Genomic DNA, 21,984 nt, shown 5'->3' on the forward strand with positions numbered 1-21,984 from the left:
GTCTCTATATCAGATTTCTTTGGGATTTAAAATTCTTTCCACAAAATAAACGAAATTAAATCCCTCACAAAAAGTTATTCTTTTACAGTATTGTTTGGATTTTTGTCATTCAATTGTTGCTTGCTAGTCAATAAAATTGAGAATGGAAATGGGAAATGAGTCAAAAAGACAACGTCATGACCAAAGAGCAGAACACAGCTGAAGGACACCTATAGGTCTTCAACACAGAGTGAAAATCCAGCACCTAGTTGTTTATTGGTAAACTTTTGTTTTGAATGGGTTGCCGTCTCATTGACATTTCTTATTTCCGGTTTGTCACTTGTCTTGTACCTATGTGAGAACATTTTTGGTGAAATATTCCTGAAATGCTTAGGCCACATAAATATAATGTGTTAAGGAATTAACAAGAACTTTTTAAAATGATCTTAATCAAAATCATGTTACAAAGTAAACCAGTCAGTTATTGTAAAAATATGGGAAGTGAGATATAATTATGGGACCAACAAAGGGAATAATCACTTTAACACCATCATTGTTTTCAGTTTTATTGTGCAAAATGGACAACAGCAAATAAAAAAGTACAAACAACTGTAAATAACTTATAACAAATCTTGTATCAAAACATAATTCTATAGTGAGCAGATTTAATATTGTAACAAAAAATATACCTAAATATTAATAAGTTTATAAAAATATAAATATCTTCAAATAATTTTACAATAAATATTCAATTTGCACCAAAGTGTTTTCAGAAAAATAACAAAAGCAAAATACCAAGATAAAATATTTATAATATATAAATTTATCTATTTGATAGTCAATATCACAAGGGAAAGATAATCTATTATTAATCAATTCATTCTTGTATTAGGCTAACAGAGGTGGTATAGTGGTGCCACTATATGTCAATCAATCGATCAAGCTAGTTCTAAAATTTCAGTGTATATACAAGTCCCTTCACACAAAATAGTCTTAGTTAAAACTGGACGATCAATCTGACAAGGGTTAAACAATTCCCATTCAAGGGGCAGACACCAATAAAAGATGAATTTTCAGTAATCCATTTTATATCTGTACATAACTGTAGCGACCTGTACTATCTGGACTCCGTGATGCTTCACTGTCTGTTTCCTCATGTTTACTGACAAAAGCTGAGTCCACTGACTGACAGGATAAGTTGAGGACAGAGTCAGTAAAATCTGGAGGGTAATTTATCTGTAAAATAAGAAGTAGTATATAACTTCAGAATCATGATACAGGATAGAAATCAAGCTAGTGCATGTGCACATATACATGTATAAAAGAAAAACAAAGGATATGGGGATCCATTACATGACACAAAATCAGTAAATGCACAACAAAAAACATACAAAAACCACAGGAATAGCTGTTCTTCATCTCAAGTCACAGTGAGACATTGATTGGTTTTGAAACGGTCCAGTTTGAAATGATAGATTAGTTTTGGTCAGTTTTGTAGGGTTTTTATTACAACACATTTTTCAAACACTTACAGACATTGCATAGAGATGTTTTACTAACATAAACCCTAAATTGGACAACAGATGTATTGAAATTCATTTGCATAAAGTTAATTTTTATCTTATTTGGCTCACATGATCAATTTAAATAATAGTAGCCAGGAATGCACATACAAGAAATTAAAAAAAAAAATCCATAGAAATCAAATTTACTGCACAGCAAAATGCCTAAGCATCACCTAAAAGTAGGCAGTTCTAAAAATATTTTAGTCAATGATATTGTTTATAATTATCATATATTAACTTATTACAATCAATAACAGTGTTACTATAACAACGAGTGATAATTTTTATCATTTAGACAAACTTACTTTTAAAAAAAAATAAATTCTTCAATAATTTATTTTACCAAAATAAAAAATATGAAGTTGGCAATAAGACAACAGATAGAACGTTGTGTCTAAAAACTTCCTTGGAAACGAATAAAAAACATCGTTTGACTTATTGTCTGAGAGACAGAGGGATAAATACATTTCATACCTAATTTTAACTTACATCATCCATATCTTGGAAGACCCCATTACCAAATATGGTCGGATGGTACGTCATCTCTGTAACCAAACCCTCCTCACTGTCGTCTGGCTTCTTTCTACATGGAATGTAATGGTAGCCATCCCTACAACAATACAATGGTGGAACATGTCAGAAATAGCATGTATTTTAATTTCAGAAATTTTTGCAATGTATTTATTATTTGGCAAAATGGGATGTAATAGGTTTCGCCTAAATAAAAAAGATGTGGTATGATTGCCAATGAGACAACTCTTCACAAGAAACCAAATTATACAGAAATTAACAACTGTAGGTCACTATACTGCCTTCAACAATGAGGAAAGCCCACACTGCATAGTCAGCAATAAAAAGCCCAAAATGACAAATGTAAACCAATAGCTTTTTTTTCAAAATAATTGAAAAAGGTTTGTATTACTAAGTTCACCGAAGCTGTTTTACTGAAAGTTTTCATCCAATATTATCATTACTCACTTGGAGCAATACCAAATTCATTTCAGCAACATTTATTTTAATTTTCAGGAACATAAGTTAATCAAATAAAACCTTTAAAGTTGTTTGGTGTCTTCCTCCAACTTGCATTGTAAAATACATCGAAATAAAGGTCCAGATTTTCTATCAAGTTAGCAAAATTTTATGCAGAAATGAAGATTGTAAATGTGAATGTTCATTTAAAAGACCCAATTTATAAGAATATAACTTGTAATTATTAAATATCTTTGCAAATGTTTATTATTTTTGGTTGTTTTAATTTATTTTTAAATTGGCATTTTAAGGGGAAGCAACTTTAAAACAGTGCATTTTCTGAAGGATTCTACATGGAATTTTCTTATTTTGTATTTGAGCCAGAAAAAACGTACTGTGACCCTATCTTTTCTTTTAATATTCTCAAAGCATTGTCTGAAAGCTATCTTTTCCTTAAGTATTTAACAATTCTATCATTTTGTTTAGTTTCTAATAACAAAATGGTGTTTTTTCCCTGTATAATCCATTCAAAATGTGTCATTTTGTCGCGTCCTGTAGCTTGAGAAAATGAACGGTGACCTATCATTTTTGTTAAATTTTTTTCAACATATATCAATAGATACATTTTGTACTACGTTTTGGTAAAGTATGAACAAATTCTAATTTTTATTTTAGACTCCCATACCACCTTAAAATCTTACCTCTTATATTTGATGAAATAAATATAAAGAGCAGCCATGACTAGTGACAGTACAACAATTACTACTCCTAGAACCCAGGTATAAGACTGGTGATTACTGTTGACTTCTATCTCACATAGTTTACCATTGTAGCCATGCTCACAACTGAATAATGTCAAAAAAATAAAAGTTTCAAAGAAAAAAATAATATATTTGATGTTTTATACCTACTTTTTTACTAAGAGCTTTTATTAACCCTTTTCAAGCAGTATTTCACAAAACTGAAAAGTATTTTTTAACTAAATTATGATTGTTAAATTTTTCATTTGTTTTTTTTTAAAGAATTATAATTTCTATGGACCTAATTTACATCCTTGTTAAATTTTGATTTATGATTATTGATTTTTTCTCTATCATTGTACTTTGAGGTTATGTTATATTTTCAAACAATCCAAACAGTCTTTTTTTTTATTGAAAAGTCAAACAAATAAACAAACACTGTTTGTAAAAGTTATATGCATAACAAATCTTTATTTCAGATATGACAACTTCAGAAAATTACTGAACATTTTTAAAAATGCCTATTGGCTATAAACCTTTTTGTGATATACTTACATACACCTGGGTTCAAGTTTATTATAGAAGCAATGACCATCATTATGACATGGTAAATAGCATTGCTGACCATCTGTGCTATTATCATTCCTAATCTCTGTTGGAACGATCTTATTATCATCTGAAGAATCATCTCCGGGTATTTTGGTTGGTTTATCTCCCCTTACAGTTGACACTAAGACAGGTGGTGTTGTTGGTTGCTTTGTTGATGATCCAACAAGCTGAATTATCTCCCCTTTAGGAGTAATGTTTGGAACAGATTTTTCTCTTATATCTATGAAAACAAAACCAATGTGTTGAAAGTTAAATCATATGTGTACAATAGAAAGTAATAAGGCTTCAACATATACTGTGGATACATTCATCTTCATGGATTAAAGGAAAATATGGAAAATTTCATTATGTGGTTATGCTACATCTTCTTTTCATATTTAGAAAATTGGACTTTGTTAAACAGTTCACTTCAAGGATAATGTACATCAGTGAAAAAAAACTGGTATCCCATGAATAATAAAAGTATGTTATTATGAAATATTTGACAAGTAAAAACCAAACACTGTGTTAATTAAGTGTAGATACAAATACATTCAAATATAATCAAGATAATTTTAATATATTATTTTTTGTTTAAAATTTCAGCAAATACAAAAGATTTTTTGATATAAATAGCTTAGCCATCATATAATTCTATTAACTGGTATCTGTAGATATGTGCTTGCTAATTTAACTCTAATATTAGTGATAAACCACGAATTATAATTTGAAATGAACCAAATCATAAAACATAAGATCATGTGTTCATGTTATTGTCTGCTGTTAAGTTCTATGTGTCGTATCATTACTAATACTTTAATCACAAACTTTAAGGAATTGGACATATGTTATTATGCACAAAGAAATAAAATACACTCATTTCTCATCTTAATCAAGTACATGATATATTGGTCATGCATTTTCTCATTTGAATTGTTTAAAATTTGTTATTTTCTGGGCCTTTTTAAAAGGCTGACTGCCATATTGAGTTTGCTCATTTTTGAAGGCTGTACTGATTTATATTTGTTTACTTTTATGTCAATTGGTCTCCTGGAGGGTTTTTTCATTAGCAATCATACCACATCTTCTCATTTTTCATATGTTCTTTAATTGTTTTAACCATGTTTTGAGTATATTTGAGTGACACATTAACAAACACCTTTTCTCCAATAAATACCTATACATTGTGTCTTGTTATGTAACAGATAACCATCAAAACAGGAGCATTCTGCTCCATCAACCGTCAACAAACATAGCTGTGAACAATGCAAAGGCTGGCAAACATTCTTATCTGGAAAGAAATATACATTGAATATATAGTCTGAAAATCTGAAACAAATGTAAATAATTCTTTGTGTTTCTCTTTTACACGTAAGAAAAGGCTGAAATACTATTGAGTTAATTAGTCTGTCTAATTGCCTTTAATGACAGCAGTGCTGATTGCCAATTTTGAGAATTCAATTTGATGAATATTTCATTCAATATAGCATCATAGTTTTCCATCCACCTGCTCAACATGTGACCGAAGTGCCGATGTCCCTAAACGCATGAATAATGTTCACTAAAAGTTTTTGACAGAAATGCATCTAACTTGAAAGGTATCTATTGGCTGATTAATGAAGGAAGACCTTCAACATGGTAATGAATGTAAAATGACTTTGCTCAAATTGGTTAATCAAATAGTGTTTTGCAAAATGACTTTGCTCAAATTGGTTAATCAAATAGTGTTTTATAAAATGTTGTTTTCATTTGGACAGGGTATTGTCGTTCCTTCAACTTGTAATATTTGATTAAAGCTCTTAGAATCCTCTTCCCTTTGCAACTTTTATTAACTGTTCATCAAATGTGGGGATTTTGATTTATTGCTGCCATTATAATTATGTCAGTGTTTAAAAAGAAATCAATTTACCATGCTTCTGTAACAAAGGGTGGATAACTCTGATACAAGATGGCATATTAATTCCATTCAGTACAACTTCTGGGTTGGTTCCTCCAAATTTGCTCATCTTGAATAATGAACCTGATTTCTGATCTGTTACGTAAACATCATTTTCAAACACATCCAATGCAGTAAAATGATATTTAGAAAGTTCTTCTATTACTATATACCTACAAAATAAAATAATAAAACACTGCCTTCACTGATGATCATGGTTTGATATATTATAAAGTTTTTGATGAATGCACTAAATCGCCTTTTAGTTTAATAATTCAAGTAAAATATAACAATTATACTGAATCTGACCTTGTGCAGAGGATCAAAATGGACTGAAGACACAGTTACAGTTCTTAATGATTGGTTAAATTTCTGTTTAATTCCTAAGAAACAATTTTTTTTCTGGTACCTGTATATTTTTTTAATATTGTTAAATAATGCATCTGTTTATAGTTAAAAACCATGAATTGACTTTATAGATTTTAGTTTAAACATATTTATTCATAGTGGATTGGAAACAAGTTTTGTAACTTATATTAATCCCTTTCCACTTTGCGGGTGCGAGTGCTGCCTTGTAGCGGCATTAGCCTACTCTTTTTCGAAATCTACCAGGGTGTCTTTAACGTGCAAGAGATGTGGCTCTCTCTTAACACGGGTCAGCCATTTATCGTCCCTTTCCGACGGACTATCATCGTTTCCTCAAGACCATACTCGCAGATGGTGTCAAGGGAGAGCCGAAAATTGAGTTCCTGAAATTTTCATCCCAAACGGGAATCGAACCAGGAACCTTTGTGTTAGTAGTCCGATGCACTAACCACTACACCACGGCTCTCTATAGATTTTGTTTTGCACATTCAGAAGTTTTTGGTTGTTGTCTCAACGACATAAAAACCAAGTCTCCTTTTAAATTAATTATTCATCCCAAATCTATCTAAATATCATTCTTGAGCAAGTCCACTTCACATTTGATTTTTACTTTACTCTTTAGTGCCTAGAAAGGCTTGCCACACTATTTTCTTTTTTAAGGTCAGTGGGTAACACAAGAACTCACCGATCTTCGCCATTCAAAGTAGCTGATTCCACTCTGCCAAGAATTTTATCTATCCAGTAGATACGATTGGCTGGCATATCTACTGCAATGTCAGTGGGCATGCTCAGATCTCTGTCTATGATCACATGATGATGTGTACCACTCATACATAGCTTCAAAATCTGCTTCTTTTTAATGCTAGCTATGAACATTATTCTGGAAGAAAAAAATAAAACAGGTTATTAATAAAACAGTTGAATCTGCTTTATCATTCATGAAAACTAATAAAAGAGGGATTGTGAGTTTTTGAAGAAAAAGGTGTAACACAGTATGGGTAAATATGTCAAACATTTTCCGGCTGTTTCATATACTGCTGGTTCAATCATTTGCCTGATTAGTTCATTATACTGTGATCCAAACATATTTATCTTTAAGACTTGGAATTGTTGTGAACTTATTCTCACAATTTTTTTTAGACCTTTGCCAGTTCAATGATTTTACAATAATAATAAGCAGTGACTTATAAATACTGTTCATCTGTACAAGGCAGCCAATTGTTTTTTTTTCAACATTTGAGAATATATGGTCAGTATATGGTTTTGCAGGAAGATTTCTCATATTTTCTCTTTTATACCTGGATACAAAATCATAATTAGGAGGGCATCCAGTTATTTTTAAAAGGCAGGTTCAAACCCTGGAGAAATGTCCTCATACACCTTTTTGCTAATTGATAATCTGTACCAGTTGAATATGCATCGCTTTGAACTATTGATGATATACAACAATCACTTTTCCCTTGTGACGTCAGATAAACTGTATTATGATGTCAAAATTTTACAGGAACTTTGTAATGTCCGGTAATGGTGGACAAATAGTGATAAGGTATATCCAAAGAATTGATTGTCAAAAAAAAAAGGGGGGGAGGGTGTTCAAACACCTACTCCTACTTGACTGGAGATATGCCTTATAACTAACCCTTTATCTGGATACAAAGCCACACTATCAACCTCCTCATACAGCACTGTTCTACACTGTAGTGGCACAGCCTTCACACTACACACCAATAAGTGTTTCTTTGTTTCATCAGAGACATACAGGTTTTCTCCTATCCAATCAAAAGCTATACTGCTGACATACTCTAGTCTTTTACTGATGGTTTTAATCCCCCTGGTTTTAATCATCCCCCTTTTCTTCAAAGAATAAAGATGTATTCCCTGCAAAACAACATAAAGAATGTTTTATCCTCACTTTAAATGAATGTTGGACTCTTTTATTCTATCATTTTTAATTTACAAATTAAAGAGCCTTAGTGAGCACGCTCACATACCAAACGTCCCCACATTGTCATTGGAGAAATTAAATAGGTGTAAGGAAAAAAAATTGTATAAGAAAAATATTGAATAATAATTTCCTGTCAATATGCACATCTACATGCATAGTATGTCCTTATTATCTACAAAATTTCATGAAATACTCCTAGAAAAAAAACTGAATAGCAATTTCCAGTCTATATGCACAACTACATAGTATGTCCTTATTATCTGAAAAGGTTTCGTGAAATTCTGTTGTGTGGTTTGAGAGGAGTTGCGATGACAAACTGTTGCAGTAGTACATTAAAGTAAATAAGTTCAAAGGGGTGTAACTCCTAGAAAAAAAAATTGAATCGCAATTTCCTGTCGATATGCACAACTAAATAGTATGTCCTTATTATCTGAAAAGGTTTCGTGAAATTCTGTTGTGTGGTTTGAGAGGAGTTGCAATGACAAGAAACAGGACTGACGGACGGAAAGACGGACTGACGGACGGTACGACGGACAGACTGACGGACAGAAGGACGGACAGACGGGTCAAAAACATTATACCCTCCGCAACCCGCTGTATTGATCTTATAAGTCCAAAATCTAATGTATCCACTAATCTTAATAGAGTTATCTCCCATGAAAACCAGTAATTTACAGCACAAAAAATAGAATTCATTCAAGATGGCAGTCTTATAATTTAGTATGACAGACCAGCAGTTTGTCTACTAAAGACTCATTAGTGAGAAGGGCCTCGGTGGCCGAGTGGTCTAAGTAGTTACTACTGTTGTCATTAGCCAGTCAACACTGAGGTTGTGAGTTCGAACCCCGCTCATGCAGGTTCACTCAACTCCAATCTTAATTGACTAGGATTGTCAGTTTTCCTATCGAAGGTCTGTGGCTTTCTCTGGGCACTCTGGCTTCCTCCATCAATAAAACCTGGCCGCCACTAAATAGCCTAAATGCGGTGCTTAAATATGTCATTAAAACACCTAAAATCAAATCAAATCAACTCACTAGTGAGGCTGGCATAAAAAAAGTTAAAAGGCTAAATAAAGGACAAAGTTACAGAGCATTGAAGATCAAACATTCTAAATAATTTATATACCGGTCAGACATGGATTATAGAAATTGGACCATATGTCACAAAACACTGAAATTACAAAATCATTGGTTTGCATTCTGGTTGGAAATTAAAAAAAAAAAAATTTAATAAAAATACTCAACACTTTTCTCACTTTAGTAGTGTCATTGTTAAAGCAAACAAGGGCTATAACTCCTGAATTGCATAAGAGAAAATCATCAGAACTAATCTTGATCTACATTTTGTTGCAAGAAACAACATTCCAAAATTCAAGTGTTTGTAAGTTATTACACAGAATGATAACTGCAGACCTGAACATGATGAAGAAATATTACAATATAAGAATGTAAACTTTACAATAGGAAAGCTTATTTCACCATTTTTTGGTCATATTTTCTCAAGTGATCTGCAATGTCTATATCCAGAAGTAAGTCAAGATATGAGATAGACTTAACTAAAACTATGGTATCCTTTATCTTGAAGTTCAATTGAACAATCTCTTAATTTATACATATATCTTTACCTTGCTTGAATAGAATTTATACATATATCTATACCTTGCTTGAATAGAATTTATACATATATCTATACCTTGCTTGAATAGAATTTATACATATATCTATACCTTGCTTGAATAGAATTTATACATATATCTATACCTTGCTTGAATAGAATTTATACATATATCTATACCTTGCTTGAATAGAATTTATACATATATCTATACCTTGCTTGAATAGAATTTATACATATATCTATACCTTGCTTGAATAGAATTTATACATATATCTATACCTTGCTTGAATAGAATTTATACATATATCTATACCTTGCTTGAATAGAAATATCCATCTCCTGTATGCATGTTAACATCCAATGTAGTAATCTTGTCAAAATCTTTAGTACGGTCAGTGTCGATTTTCTGCCCATGATCATCTAATACAATTACACCATCTCTTAATGTCCCAATCATAAAACTTGGCTGTAAATCTACAAGCATTACATTTATATTTTATAAATGTGGAATGATAATACATGCAGAAGATCTATGGAATGAAAGAAATTATTTAATACATGCAGAAGATCTATGGAATGAAAGAAATTATTCACTTCTTCTAACGCCTGATTTCATGGTAAATATGTGATTACTAAATAATATAAAGTACCTATCTTTTTAGTGTAATCAGATCAACAAAGTTTTTATCCCTACAAGATGAACATTTTCAACTTAAGATTATAATTATGATAATCTACAGTACCATTGGTGTATGACTTTTCAGTTACTTATTAAATACTCTTCCTTTTTTTCTTCTTCATAAAGTGAAATTCATAGTACAAAAACAGGAGAAAAAACAGTTCAGACTTTTAAGATCAAATCATTTATTTGTGCAAAAATGTACAGTAATCTGTATTTTCTTCTGTGAATGCATGTTAGAATAGTACTATAATTACGACAGATCACTTTTGGCATAAAAATTATAAATGAACATACTATTTGCAGTACAGAGTCTTCCATTATCACTTGATCTGTAACCATTTACACAGGAACAAACATGGCTGCCATTTTTATTGAAGCAGAACTGGCTACAACCTCCATTTTGTACATCACACTCATTCATATCTGTTTTGTAAAAAAATTTGTATAAGAAAGATTATTCAACTTCTTTCTGTTCATAATTTCAAGAATTTTCCAGTGGCAGTCAAAATTTCCCTGACCTTCATCCTGGATAGCATCTATTAATTACAGGACCTGTCACGGAATAGAAGTTCCTTTATAATATAAGTTCCAAAAGAAAAAAAATTCTGGAATATTACTTCCACAGTATATGTTCCTAACGGAATTAATATTACAGCATATGTTCCTAACGGAATAAATAGTATAGAATATTTGTTCCAACAGGAATAGATATTATGACCATGTTTATAACAAAGTTTCCATTGGATCTTCTGTTAGGCGGAACAAATATACCTTGACAGACCTACTTATTGTATTTATTGTTAATTTGTTCTCACCATGAACATACATAAAATGCTTACCACTGTTCTTCAAGCAACCAACAATCAATCAATTTATTTCATAAGGTCTAATTATAACACTATAATAAAACAAAGACTATCTATTATAATATATTATTCAAATACGTTTAACTTTTTAAAGTATTTAAAGCAGTTTTTCTATGGTTTAAGTGCCAAAAAAACAAGTAACATAGCAAATTACTAAGTTGTAAGTTCTATCTATTAAGCTTCTTGATTTTGAACTGAAAACATAGATGTATAAAATAAACTCTAGCCCTCACTTTAATGTAAAGTATCAACCTTTTCAAGTCTGACCATAAAGTCTATTGCTGTTCATTTTTTGTCAGATTTTGTGTTACTCTGCTGTATTAACATAGACGGGTAATATTTTCACATGATTCTTTTTAAACATACATGTCTCTTCAACTCTCTTGTACTAGATCAGAAAACAGATGTTTACATAGACTCATGCCTAATTGATATTTAAAGAGTCATAAATAAAGACATGCATAATTGTGCACCATTGAAGAATACATGTCAATTATCAATGAGTTGTACAGTGGCAGAATCTGTATTTCATTCATGAATGTCAAGTCTAATTATTATGGAATATATCTATAATTGTTTGATGATGCATACCTACACAAGTGACATTGTTGTGTGTCAACTGGTACCCAGAGTCACAGTAACAAACAGGACCAGTAGGGGTAGCATAGCAACCTTGCCTACAGACTGAATCTTTACATGCACTGGCTGAAAATGGAAATTAGTAGTTACTTGTATAGAACAGATAAGAATTAATATGATGTTTCAAAATGTCTTCATATTTCAGTAAAATAATATCAAAACCATAATGAAGCAACAGATATGGACATAAGATTGTATCGATCTTAAAAAAGCTCTTATTATACCTTATGAAGGTAGACCTTGTTTATTAGTATGATGCTTTAAATGCAAAAACAGTAAACAATGAGAACATTTACAGGCACAAATCAATTGTGTAACATTTTTATAAAACTATGAAAACAATTAAACCGTTACAAACAGTCTTTTTGTTTTAATCTTCAAACCTACATGTTGTTAATTAGTACAGATAATGCATAAAGTTCAGCAATTAAATAAGCAAAAGCAATTAGAACATTCATTTATGTGAAAATAAATTATGAAGTGGCCCAAATTATTTCAGTTATTATGGGTGTAACCTTGACCGACCAAATTTACTTCACCATAACTACCACATTTGATCTTGAATTAAGGTCATGACCAATAACGGACTCATGGGTATTGATTGTATAAATTATATTTTTCAATAACATACTGGTATAACCCCCCCCTTTTCCCCTTTTGAATCACAATGAGCATCACCCATTTCCAGCACCCCTAAGTAGAACTACTCAATCAGAGGCCAAACATACTAACCACACAACTTCCCTTCATCTGACCCATCAGAACATAACAATATCCCATCACATACACTGTGTAATGGTATACACTCTCCTGAACTACATCTGTAGAAACCACTAACCTACTCAGGGGTCAAACATACTTACTACACAGCTTCCCTTCATCTGACCCATCAGAACATAACAATATCCCATCTCCCATCACATACACTGTGTAAAGGTATACACTCTCCTGGACTACATCTATAGAAACCACTAACCCACTCAGAGGCCAAATATACTTACCACACAGCTTCCCTTCATCTGACCCATCAGAACATAACAATATCCCATCACATACACTGTGTAAAGGTATACACTCTCCTGAACCACATCTGTAGAAACCACTAACCCACTCAGAGGCCAAACATACTTACCACACAGCTTCCCTTCATCTGACCCATCTGAACATAATAATATCCCATCACATACACTGTGTAATGGTATACACTCTCCTGAACCACATCTGTAGTATCCATCTGGACCACAACTTTCTGTAAAATCAAATTATTAATAAAAATGTGTTGTTAATAATCAAGTTGGATATATGAATTAAATAATTACAGTGAAGTGGGAAGGACATTTGCTTCTGTGGTAAAATTAACATTTTCATAAAATTCTTTTTTTTAAAGAGAATTGAGAATACATTGAATTAAATTACAGATAAAATGAGGCATGCAATTCTTAATTTTAGATACAAATATTTGAAAAGTTTAATGTTTTGTTCATACACGAATAAATCTTTTTCAATTTAAATGTAAGGTAAGAAATGAATTGAAAAAATGTATAAAACTTGTGCACATGCACATTCAGCACAGATTATGACATCTGAAAAATATATATATGCGACATTATACTGACCTTCAGGTGGCCCTTGACCTATGTTTTCATGGTTACATTTTAATTCATCGGATTTGTCATAGCAATCAGGATTACCATCACACACAAACTCCTTCCCAATACAATTTCCATCTTTACAAACAAAACCTCCACAGATCTTGGCAGCTAAATAAATAAGTACATTTTAATCAAAAGGCTTTGTACTTTCACAATCACAAGGTCAAAAATGTTTTACCCAATAGCTAAGTTTGAAGCACATCTGAGAAACCGGTAAAGAATTATACCTCAATGATTCTGTGCAAGGTTTTTGTTAGTGTGAAGAGAAAGTAACGTGCTTTTTCATGAGACAGGCCTACATTCTTTTTTAAGTATGTACAAGCAGTTGAAAAACAAATAAATCAATGATTATACAGTCGACTCTCGTTATGTCGAAGTCAGCCGGACCAGAGAAATATTTTCGAGATACAAGTAGTTCGACTTAAACAAACACCAGAAGTTGGACAATCTAAGGGACACAACTCTTGCTTATTTTGGTAAAGCTAAAATAAATCCGGGTGAAAAAGGCAAGGGAATCAATATTCTAGTATCAGATCAATGTTTTTTTTATGTCACAGTCTTTTATTATTATAATGACATTATTTTTACTTATTCAATTGTTTCAATTAAAAAAAAAATCCCATGGCTTTTCCAAGAGAGTAATTTCCAATCGATAGTTTTGTTATTCAGGTCATTTTGTTTCATCTCACTCTTTCTTTTCAAAAGAAAATATAACAAGATTAAAGACGCGGTTTGAGTAGTTTTTAGGTGATCATCAACGGAAGCCATAATCCTCACTTTATACACACCCAAGTTCATTTAATAGTGTAAATCACAAATTAATTGTTTTGTAAACATTTTAAATACCTTTAGCAACATTAGCAATGTATCACTAATTATTTATAAAAATTCTATAAAAGATGATCTTAGGTAAACACTAATGGAAATAGCATGTCATAAAACAATACAGTGGTCAGTGACTGGAAATTTAATTACACATGTATAGTCAGATTAACTCTTCAATCCATTTAAATCCCGGAGGTCATGTTTTGACATATGTGTATTAGTTGGAGACAAAAAATGAATTTTGAATGCTTTTGTTAACCTTGAGACCGTAAATTGAGTTCTACTCAACCAAAATTTCAACTCATCAGGAGTCGAATTACATACTTTTGTATGTAATAAAGTTCCGGACCACATGAAAACTTCGACTCATCCGAAATTTCGAGTCAACCGAGTTCGAGACAATGGGAGTTAACTGTATATGATATTGCAATACACACCTTCAGAAGGCACTTTTTCAGTTGTCATGGTAACAATTCTGTCACACGTATCTTGGTTACATTTATTTTCTACAAAACAATATTTCATTATTAGAGGATTCAGTATGAAAACAATTTCATTGGTAGCTCAATTTCTAGTAGAAAAAAATCTATAGAAACTAAACTTTTAAATAAAATAATTTAATCAAAATTGCAAATTGCATCTGACAGTTCATTTATTTGATCAGAAAAATAGATTAATTAAAAAAAAGGCACTAGTTGCCTTGCTTATCATTATAACCCCTACTTGTAGTTTTAAGTATTGAAATACAGGAAATAGGTGTCTGACAAATCTCATAGGCACATACACATTAACATTGCAACTAATCATATTAAGCAACTGACCAAATATAAATTGAGTATGTTGAGTAGTTTCTGAGAAAAGTGTAAAAGACATTTACCTTAAAGTTCATGCAGCAAATTGAAAAATTCCAAAATACCAGCCAATAGGAATTAGATATCGGACAGACCTTAGACTAAGTGCTCACACATGACCAAACGACGGATAAGCTAATTGCTTTATAGGTCCCACATTTAGGGTGTAAAAAGTTATTACATATATTGTTCCTTCTAACTTTCTTTACATTTGGAGAGGACATGATGAATAATATTTAAAAATAAAACAACACAGGGATATCCATAACATTGCAACTTTGTACCAGGTAGGCTTATTTTGATAATAATCATATCATTACATGATGTCTTATCACTGTCGAGTGAAACTTTGTGCCAGGTGAGCTAGTTTTAATAAGAAACATACCATTACATGATGTCTTGTCACTGTCTAGAGTGAAACTTTGTACCAGGTGAGCACCTTTTGATAATAAACATACCATAACATGATATCTTGTCACTGTCTAGAGTGAAACTTTGCACCAGGTGAGCAACTTTTGATAAGAAACATACCATAACATGATATCTTGTCACTGTCTAGAGTGAAACTTTGCACCAGGTGAGCAACTTTTGATAATAAACATACCATAACATGATATCTTGTCACTGTCTAGAGTGAAACTTTGCACCAGGTGAGCAACTTTTGATAATAAACATACCATAACATGATATCTTGTCACTGTCTAGAGTGAAACTTTGCACCAGGTGAGCACCTTTTGATAATAAACATACCATAACATGATATCTTGTCACTGTCTAGAGTGAAACTTTGCACCAGGTGAGCAACTTTTGATAAGAAACATACCATAACATGATATCTTGTCACTGTCTAGAGTGAAACTTTGCACCAGGTGAGCAACTTTTGATAATAAACATACCATAACATGATATCTTGTCACTGTCTAGAGTGAAACTTTGCACCAGGTGAGCAACTTTTGATAATAAACATACCATAACATGATATCTTGTCACTGTCTAGAGTGAAACTTTGCACCAGGTGAGCACCTTTTGATAATAAACATACCATAACATGATATCTTGTCACTGTCTAGAGTGAAACTTTGTACCAGGTGAGCTAATTTTGATAATAAACATACCATAACATGATATCTGGCTACTGTCTAGAGTGAAACTTTGTACCAGGTGAGCTAATTTTGACAATAAACATACCATTACATGATATCTTGTCACTGTTTAGAGTCCAGCCATCTTTACATTTACAGGACCTTCCATTAGGAGTGGCAAAACAGAAGTGCATACACTCACCATTCTCCTTACTGCAGAAATCTGAAAAATAAATTAGTTCTTTAGTTTTTGTAACATGTCAGCAACACTTACTTTTTTCTTAATAACAGTTTGAAAACATTTTTCAATTATTTAATTCAAATCAAAATAGACCAGGTTGAAGAATGACAGATTTAGATATCATTAATAAAATTTTCTGAGCATCTCTACTCGCTTTTTTGCATAAATACATTTTTGGTTTTAAAAATTTCACTGAATAACATTTAATATTACAACATAAACATCAAAAATTTGAAATCAAAATATCAAGCTATCAAAAAATTAAGTGTCTTTTTAAAAGTGTACTCAGAAAAAAAAATCATTTTAAAATCAAGGGCAGATAATTATATTAATTTCTAGAAAATAAGGTCTGTGACCCCTTATTTTATTTGATATTTTGAAAGTATTTATATAACCAATGCTCTCTTGGTTTAAACCAATCATATCATTCAATAATTATTCTATTAAGAAAATTAATTTCCCTTATTTAACCCAACCCATATTCAATATTTACTGTGATTTTGTAAATTTAAATGTATTTTACAGAAAATACAAAAAGTGTGACCCTTAGTTTTTATATTGAAATCTGAAAGTACCCCAACTCAGAAGTCATTCACAAGTTTAAGAAAAACATATCTTTGAACATTTAGTGAGCTACACAAGAACTGTATTTGCATTTTTAATTTCATCTTTTACAATATATCTTACTCGACAAACTACTTGAGGAAGGAACCACTATTATTTCATTTGGTACAGCTAACTTTGACAGAACTTGTGATTCTAATCTGTTTCTACCATCAGTTTGTACAGACATGACAACCTTTTTATCAGAGTCAACCCAGTACACAGTGTCCATATAAACTGCTAAAAACTTTGGGTTCTCTCCGGGTGTTCCTCTGTCAGATGAAATGTGTATGTATTATTAATTAGATGTGTCTTACTAAATGCCTCCACCTGAAGATTTAATTGTTATTGGTACATTTCTGGAAATTCATAAGAAAGAGGGGATGAACTAGAAAAATTTAAACACTTTTAAGGTGGTACCCAACACTTTCACTAAAATTAATTTGGCTCATTTAATTTTCATAAAATTTTGTCTAAGTATTACCTTGACCCTTTATCAAAATTATAAAAAAATCAAAAATTTTAAACCAATGGTTTTGTCAGAAAAATTACACTGGTTATAAAGCAGTTTGACAAACACCAATTTTGATCATTGAGAGGCTGTATATTTCGTTTACAACACAACGTAATTAAAATGTTTAGCTGACTATATAGTTTACAGAGTTATCTCCCTGTAGTGTAAGTTACCACCTTAAAATACACATTGTTCTTAGATTGATAAAGTGTATAGAATTACAGGAATTATTTTAGCACTATGTCTTCTGGTTTTTTTTTATTTTTTGTTTTGTAGGATTGCTGTTTCACTGGCTTATTTCCCATGCATCCAATATGCATTCTACATCTACTTTGAAGAGTTTAACAACCTCGATTAACAGTTATGTGCAGTTAGTCCTTTAAATTCAGATAATACTACATGTTATATTTATTTATTAAGGATCTGCACCAACAGTCCTTAAACTAATATGGCCCCTCATGTTATATTGATGGTTAGAATTATTTATATTCTGCAATAATTTAATCTTGGATGTAACATGTCTTCTGATTGGCTGATGTTGTTTTGTTTATCAGCTCATATATAGACATAGTTTTTTCATGTGACTGTGATGTCATGAATGTTTTTTCATGGTTTACTCCTGTTTAAAATGGAATTAAGAATTAAGAATTAAATTATAAGAAAAGATGGTAATATTTTGTCTGTCTATTGGAAATAACATAAAAAAATAGCATAGCAAAGCAAATCATAGCAGGTTATTCAGTGTGCACCACATTTTTATGTTTTTTCTTCAAAGACAGAAAAAATATTACAGCCATTCCTTTAACATTACTTTAAGTTTTTAGTAATAAAAATTTCTTAAATTGACCAACAGCTATTAAAGGTGTACCTGTGAATTGTAACAGCAGGGACATCACCTTCCAAACTTATAGCATATATACTGTGATCTCCTGTCTCTGTGTAGAACAAACGTTTACTGTTTTGGTCAACTACCATGTCACTGACAAGAGATACTTTGACACTGATTACAGAACAATTGTCCCCATCTGAGTAACAGGAGATAATTTGTGATATTTTTCCAGATGTAGAATAGTATATTTTCCTGCAATAAAATAATATACTTGTCAAAAATTATAATATCACCTTCAAATATAACTGAAATTGAATTTCTCAAGTTTTTTTTATCCTGGCAAAAATTATCTCTAGTATTAATGAATTATCAGATACTGTGGATTCATTAATTTTCGTTGGATACCAATTTCGTGCATTTTGTGGTTACAGGTGAACCACGAAATTAAATGTTCCACGAATGACATATTTACTATAGGCTTGTATGTAGACTGCATCAAAACCACAAAATTAAATAACCACGAACTTGCAAGTTTTCCCTAATTCATGAAAATTGGTACCCACGAAAATAAATGAATCCACAGTATTCAAGTTTCATTTTTGTCATGGTGTATTAGTTTCAGTTTGTGACATCACATAGCACTTCATATTCCTCTTACAGAGTGATACAGCGTCTTTATGTACCTGTCCATGGAACCATGCTAGTCTGTATTTGTATTTATCTTTTGTCAAATATAATTGATGCTGGTGGATGATTTATTCAAAGTTTTGTCTAGACACAATGTAGATTGGAGTTTTAAAAGTAGACAATTGTAGTCATGTTAAAGACGTGGTATTGTCTTCTAGGTATCACTTGGCTTTTTGGAGATAAGTTGATGTTTTGTTAAAGGTGGAGAACAAAACTTATATGGGCTTTGCTCATTGTTGAAGGCCATATGGTTATCTATAGTTGTTAATGTTTGTGTCATTTTGGTATTTTGTGGATAGTTGTCTCATTGGCAATAATATCACATCTTCTTTCTTATATTATAGTTCTATTCTCTAACCATTGGTAATTAACAAATTAAATTTGCCACTTATTCATACCTTCCAACAGGATCAAAAGCAATAGAATTTGGATGTTGTTTCTCTGCTCTTGTAATAGTAGTGATTAATCCTTCCTTGAATTTACCAGCTTGTACCACACCCTGAAAGGAAACTTGCCAAATACAATACTGCATAAATAAACAGTTCTTAACAAATCACTTAACCTTTACATATTAAATAAAAATCACCTGGTGCAATTATAAGATATAAATCTTGAATTATACAAGTATTATGATCACCTGTCATTAAATGCTGAAAAACTCAATTTGTTATATAATAATTGCAGATTATATAAGTTTTCTTCCAGGAGTTTTATAGGGAAGGTATAATGTTTTAAATTTGGCAATACACATGCACCAACCTTTCCAATACAAGAAATAATCATAATATCTAACCTGAGCAGGATCTGTCCAATACAGGATACCGCTGTTCCAGTCAACACATACATCAGACACAGTATGCAAGTTCTTGAATAGGATTATCTCCCTTTAAAAAAAATATTCATTGAAAAAATTGTGCAAAGCAAACTACAAATCAACAATCAATGGATGTGCATACTTATATTTGACCAACTGATTTCATATTTCCTTCTCTACAATAGTTCAGTGCTTGTATAACTTTTATGGTGCATTGGTCTAGTTTTATCATGAATGTGACCTACTGAATTAGACTGTTTACCAGATTTGATATCACATATAATAATAATAATAATAATAAATTCTTTATTTAAAGAGGGTAAACATAAGCAACATGACGGGTGCCACATGTGGAGCAGGATCTGCTTACCCTTCCGGAGCACCTGAGATCACCCCTAGTTTTTGGTGGGGTTCGTGTTGTTTATTCTTTGGTTTTCTATGTTTTGTCATGTGTACTATCGTTCGTCTGTTTGTCTTTTTCATTTTAGCCATGGCGTTGTCAGTTTGTTTTAGATTTATGAGTTTGACTGTCCCTTTGGTATCTTTGGTCCCTCTTTTATCACAAGTAGAAACTTATCTCCCTTTGATACTGTGTTTTTCTTTATATTCATGAATTCTCTTGCACTGAGGAAAAATTGTTGTCAAATTGTCTTGATTTGAAAAAAACAAAAATTACCCTTCATTATTTAAACTGTAGGAAAATTTGTGCTATTTAGGTGAATGCCTCCTATAACTACTTAATTCACAACAGTTATTAGTTAACACAAGGAATGATGTCACAGTGGAAAAACAAAATATTATAATATTTTATAATTTTTACTAATTCATCTTTAAAAAAAATTTAACACTATAGGGATATTTTTGTTTTGTTTTCAGGAGTATGAAGCTAAATTGTTTATAATATCAGTCATAGTACGCTAAAAATATCTGAACTAAATGAATAAGATGACACATGCTTACCTTGGCCTTGACTCGTTTAAATTGATGTATGCAATCACCCCTCGACTAACATCTCTATACAATAATTCTGTCCCAGATTGTGCTATGACAGAAACCTTTTTCATTTCCTCAGTAATGATATGTGATGCGAGATATTCCTGTTTCCCTATCCCACACAATGGATAGGTCAATATAGCTCTGTTTTCTCCTATCAGTATCCTAGGACATTCTACATTATCTAGAAATAAAGTAAGATACAAATGCTTCAAGGCAATACAAGAGGTGATAAATTATGACAGCAAACCCCCATACATTTATTATTGCCTAAGTGATAAAGCAATCAAGGGCCAAAACTCAAAAATATTTAGTCAAAATTGTAATATAAAACTTGATAATTTTGTCAGTGAATTAACCCATTACATGACAATCTATCAACTAATTAACGACCATTATATCAAATTGGAAAATGGAAAATCATAGTGTTCTTGCACTGAGGCATCAGCACAGTACATGCATACTTGTCAAATTTTATAATTAAAAAACAAACTTACAAGTGGAAGACATTTGTGGGAATCATAAGGTTATCAACAAAATAAAAAAATAAAAAAAGTAATAAGAAATCTAACCTTGCTTTGGATGCAAGATGCCGACCCTATTTTGTATATGTAGCAAAGTCCATGTTTTGCTATTCACATCTTAAAAAATGTCTGAACATTTTTCTGTTTATAATTAAGCCTATTTCTTGCACTACAATATAATCTTACCAATACATGTTCTATTGTTGACATCTAAAACCTTGTTTACTGGACATCTACAAGAATGGCCTTTCTGAGAGGGGAGACAAATGTCTGAACATGTAGACAGTAGACATGTATTGTCTGAAAAAGAGGGATGAAAGATACCGTCAAACTCATAAATCGTAAATAAAGTGACAACACCATGGCTAAAAAAGAAAAAGACAAACAGACAAACTATAGTACACATGACACAATATAGAAAACTAAAGAATAAACAACACGAACCCCACCAAAAACTAGGGGTGATCTAAGGTGCTC

At 31.5% G+C, this 21,984-nt stretch overlaps 1 protein-coding gene across 1 annotated transcript in view; it reads right to left on the reverse strand.

Moving 5' to 3' along the window:
- Window positions 1-716: 716 nt before the first annotated feature.
- Window positions 717-21,984, reverse strand: part of LOC134706073 (low-density lipoprotein receptor-related protein 2-like) — a 36,903-nt gene continuing 15,635 nt past the window's right edge. Inside the window, exons 12-32 of the mRNA XM_063564783.1 lie at window positions 21,694-21,807; window positions 20,951-21,167; window positions 19,970-20,060; window positions 19,575-19,675; window positions 18,529-18,741; window positions 17,231-17,418; window positions 16,409-16,525; window positions 14,807-14,875; window positions 13,509-13,652; window positions 13,025-13,141; window positions 11,845-11,958; window positions 10,682-10,810; window positions 10,019-10,179; window positions 7,783-8,021; window positions 6,829-7,023; window positions 5,751-5,950; window positions 5,019-5,132; window positions 3,809-4,082; window positions 3,215-3,358; window positions 2,034-2,154; window positions 717-1,215 (exon numbers count right to left, since the gene is read on the reverse strand). Coding sequence (XP_063420853.1) covers window positions 1,066-1,215; window positions 2,034-2,154; window positions 3,215-3,358; window positions 3,809-4,082; window positions 5,019-5,132; window positions 5,751-5,950; window positions 6,829-7,023; window positions 7,783-8,021; window positions 10,019-10,179; window positions 10,682-10,810; window positions 11,845-11,958; window positions 13,025-13,141; window positions 13,509-13,652; window positions 14,807-14,875; window positions 16,409-16,525; window positions 17,231-17,418; window positions 18,529-18,741; window positions 19,575-19,675; window positions 19,970-20,060; window positions 20,951-21,167; window positions 21,694-21,807 — 3,212 coding nt within the window. The 3' untranslated portion in view covers window positions 717-1,065. The remainder of the gene's footprint in view (window positions 1,216-2,033; window positions 2,155-3,214; window positions 3,359-3,808; window positions 4,083-5,018; window positions 5,133-5,750; window positions 5,951-6,828; window positions 7,024-7,782; window positions 8,022-10,018; window positions 10,180-10,681; window positions 10,811-11,844; window positions 11,959-13,024; window positions 13,142-13,508; window positions 13,653-14,806; window positions 14,876-16,408; window positions 16,526-17,230; window positions 17,419-18,528; window positions 18,742-19,574; window positions 19,676-19,969; window positions 20,061-20,950; window positions 21,168-21,693; window positions 21,808-21,984) is intronic.

This window comes from Mytilus trossulus, chromosome 2 (genome assembly GCF_036588685.1).
Source record: "Mytilus trossulus isolate FHL-02 chromosome 2, PNRI_Mtr1.1.1.hap1, whole genome shotgun sequence".
NCBI lineage: Eukaryota > Metazoa > Mollusca > Bivalvia > Mytilida > Mytilidae > Mytilus > Mytilus trossulus.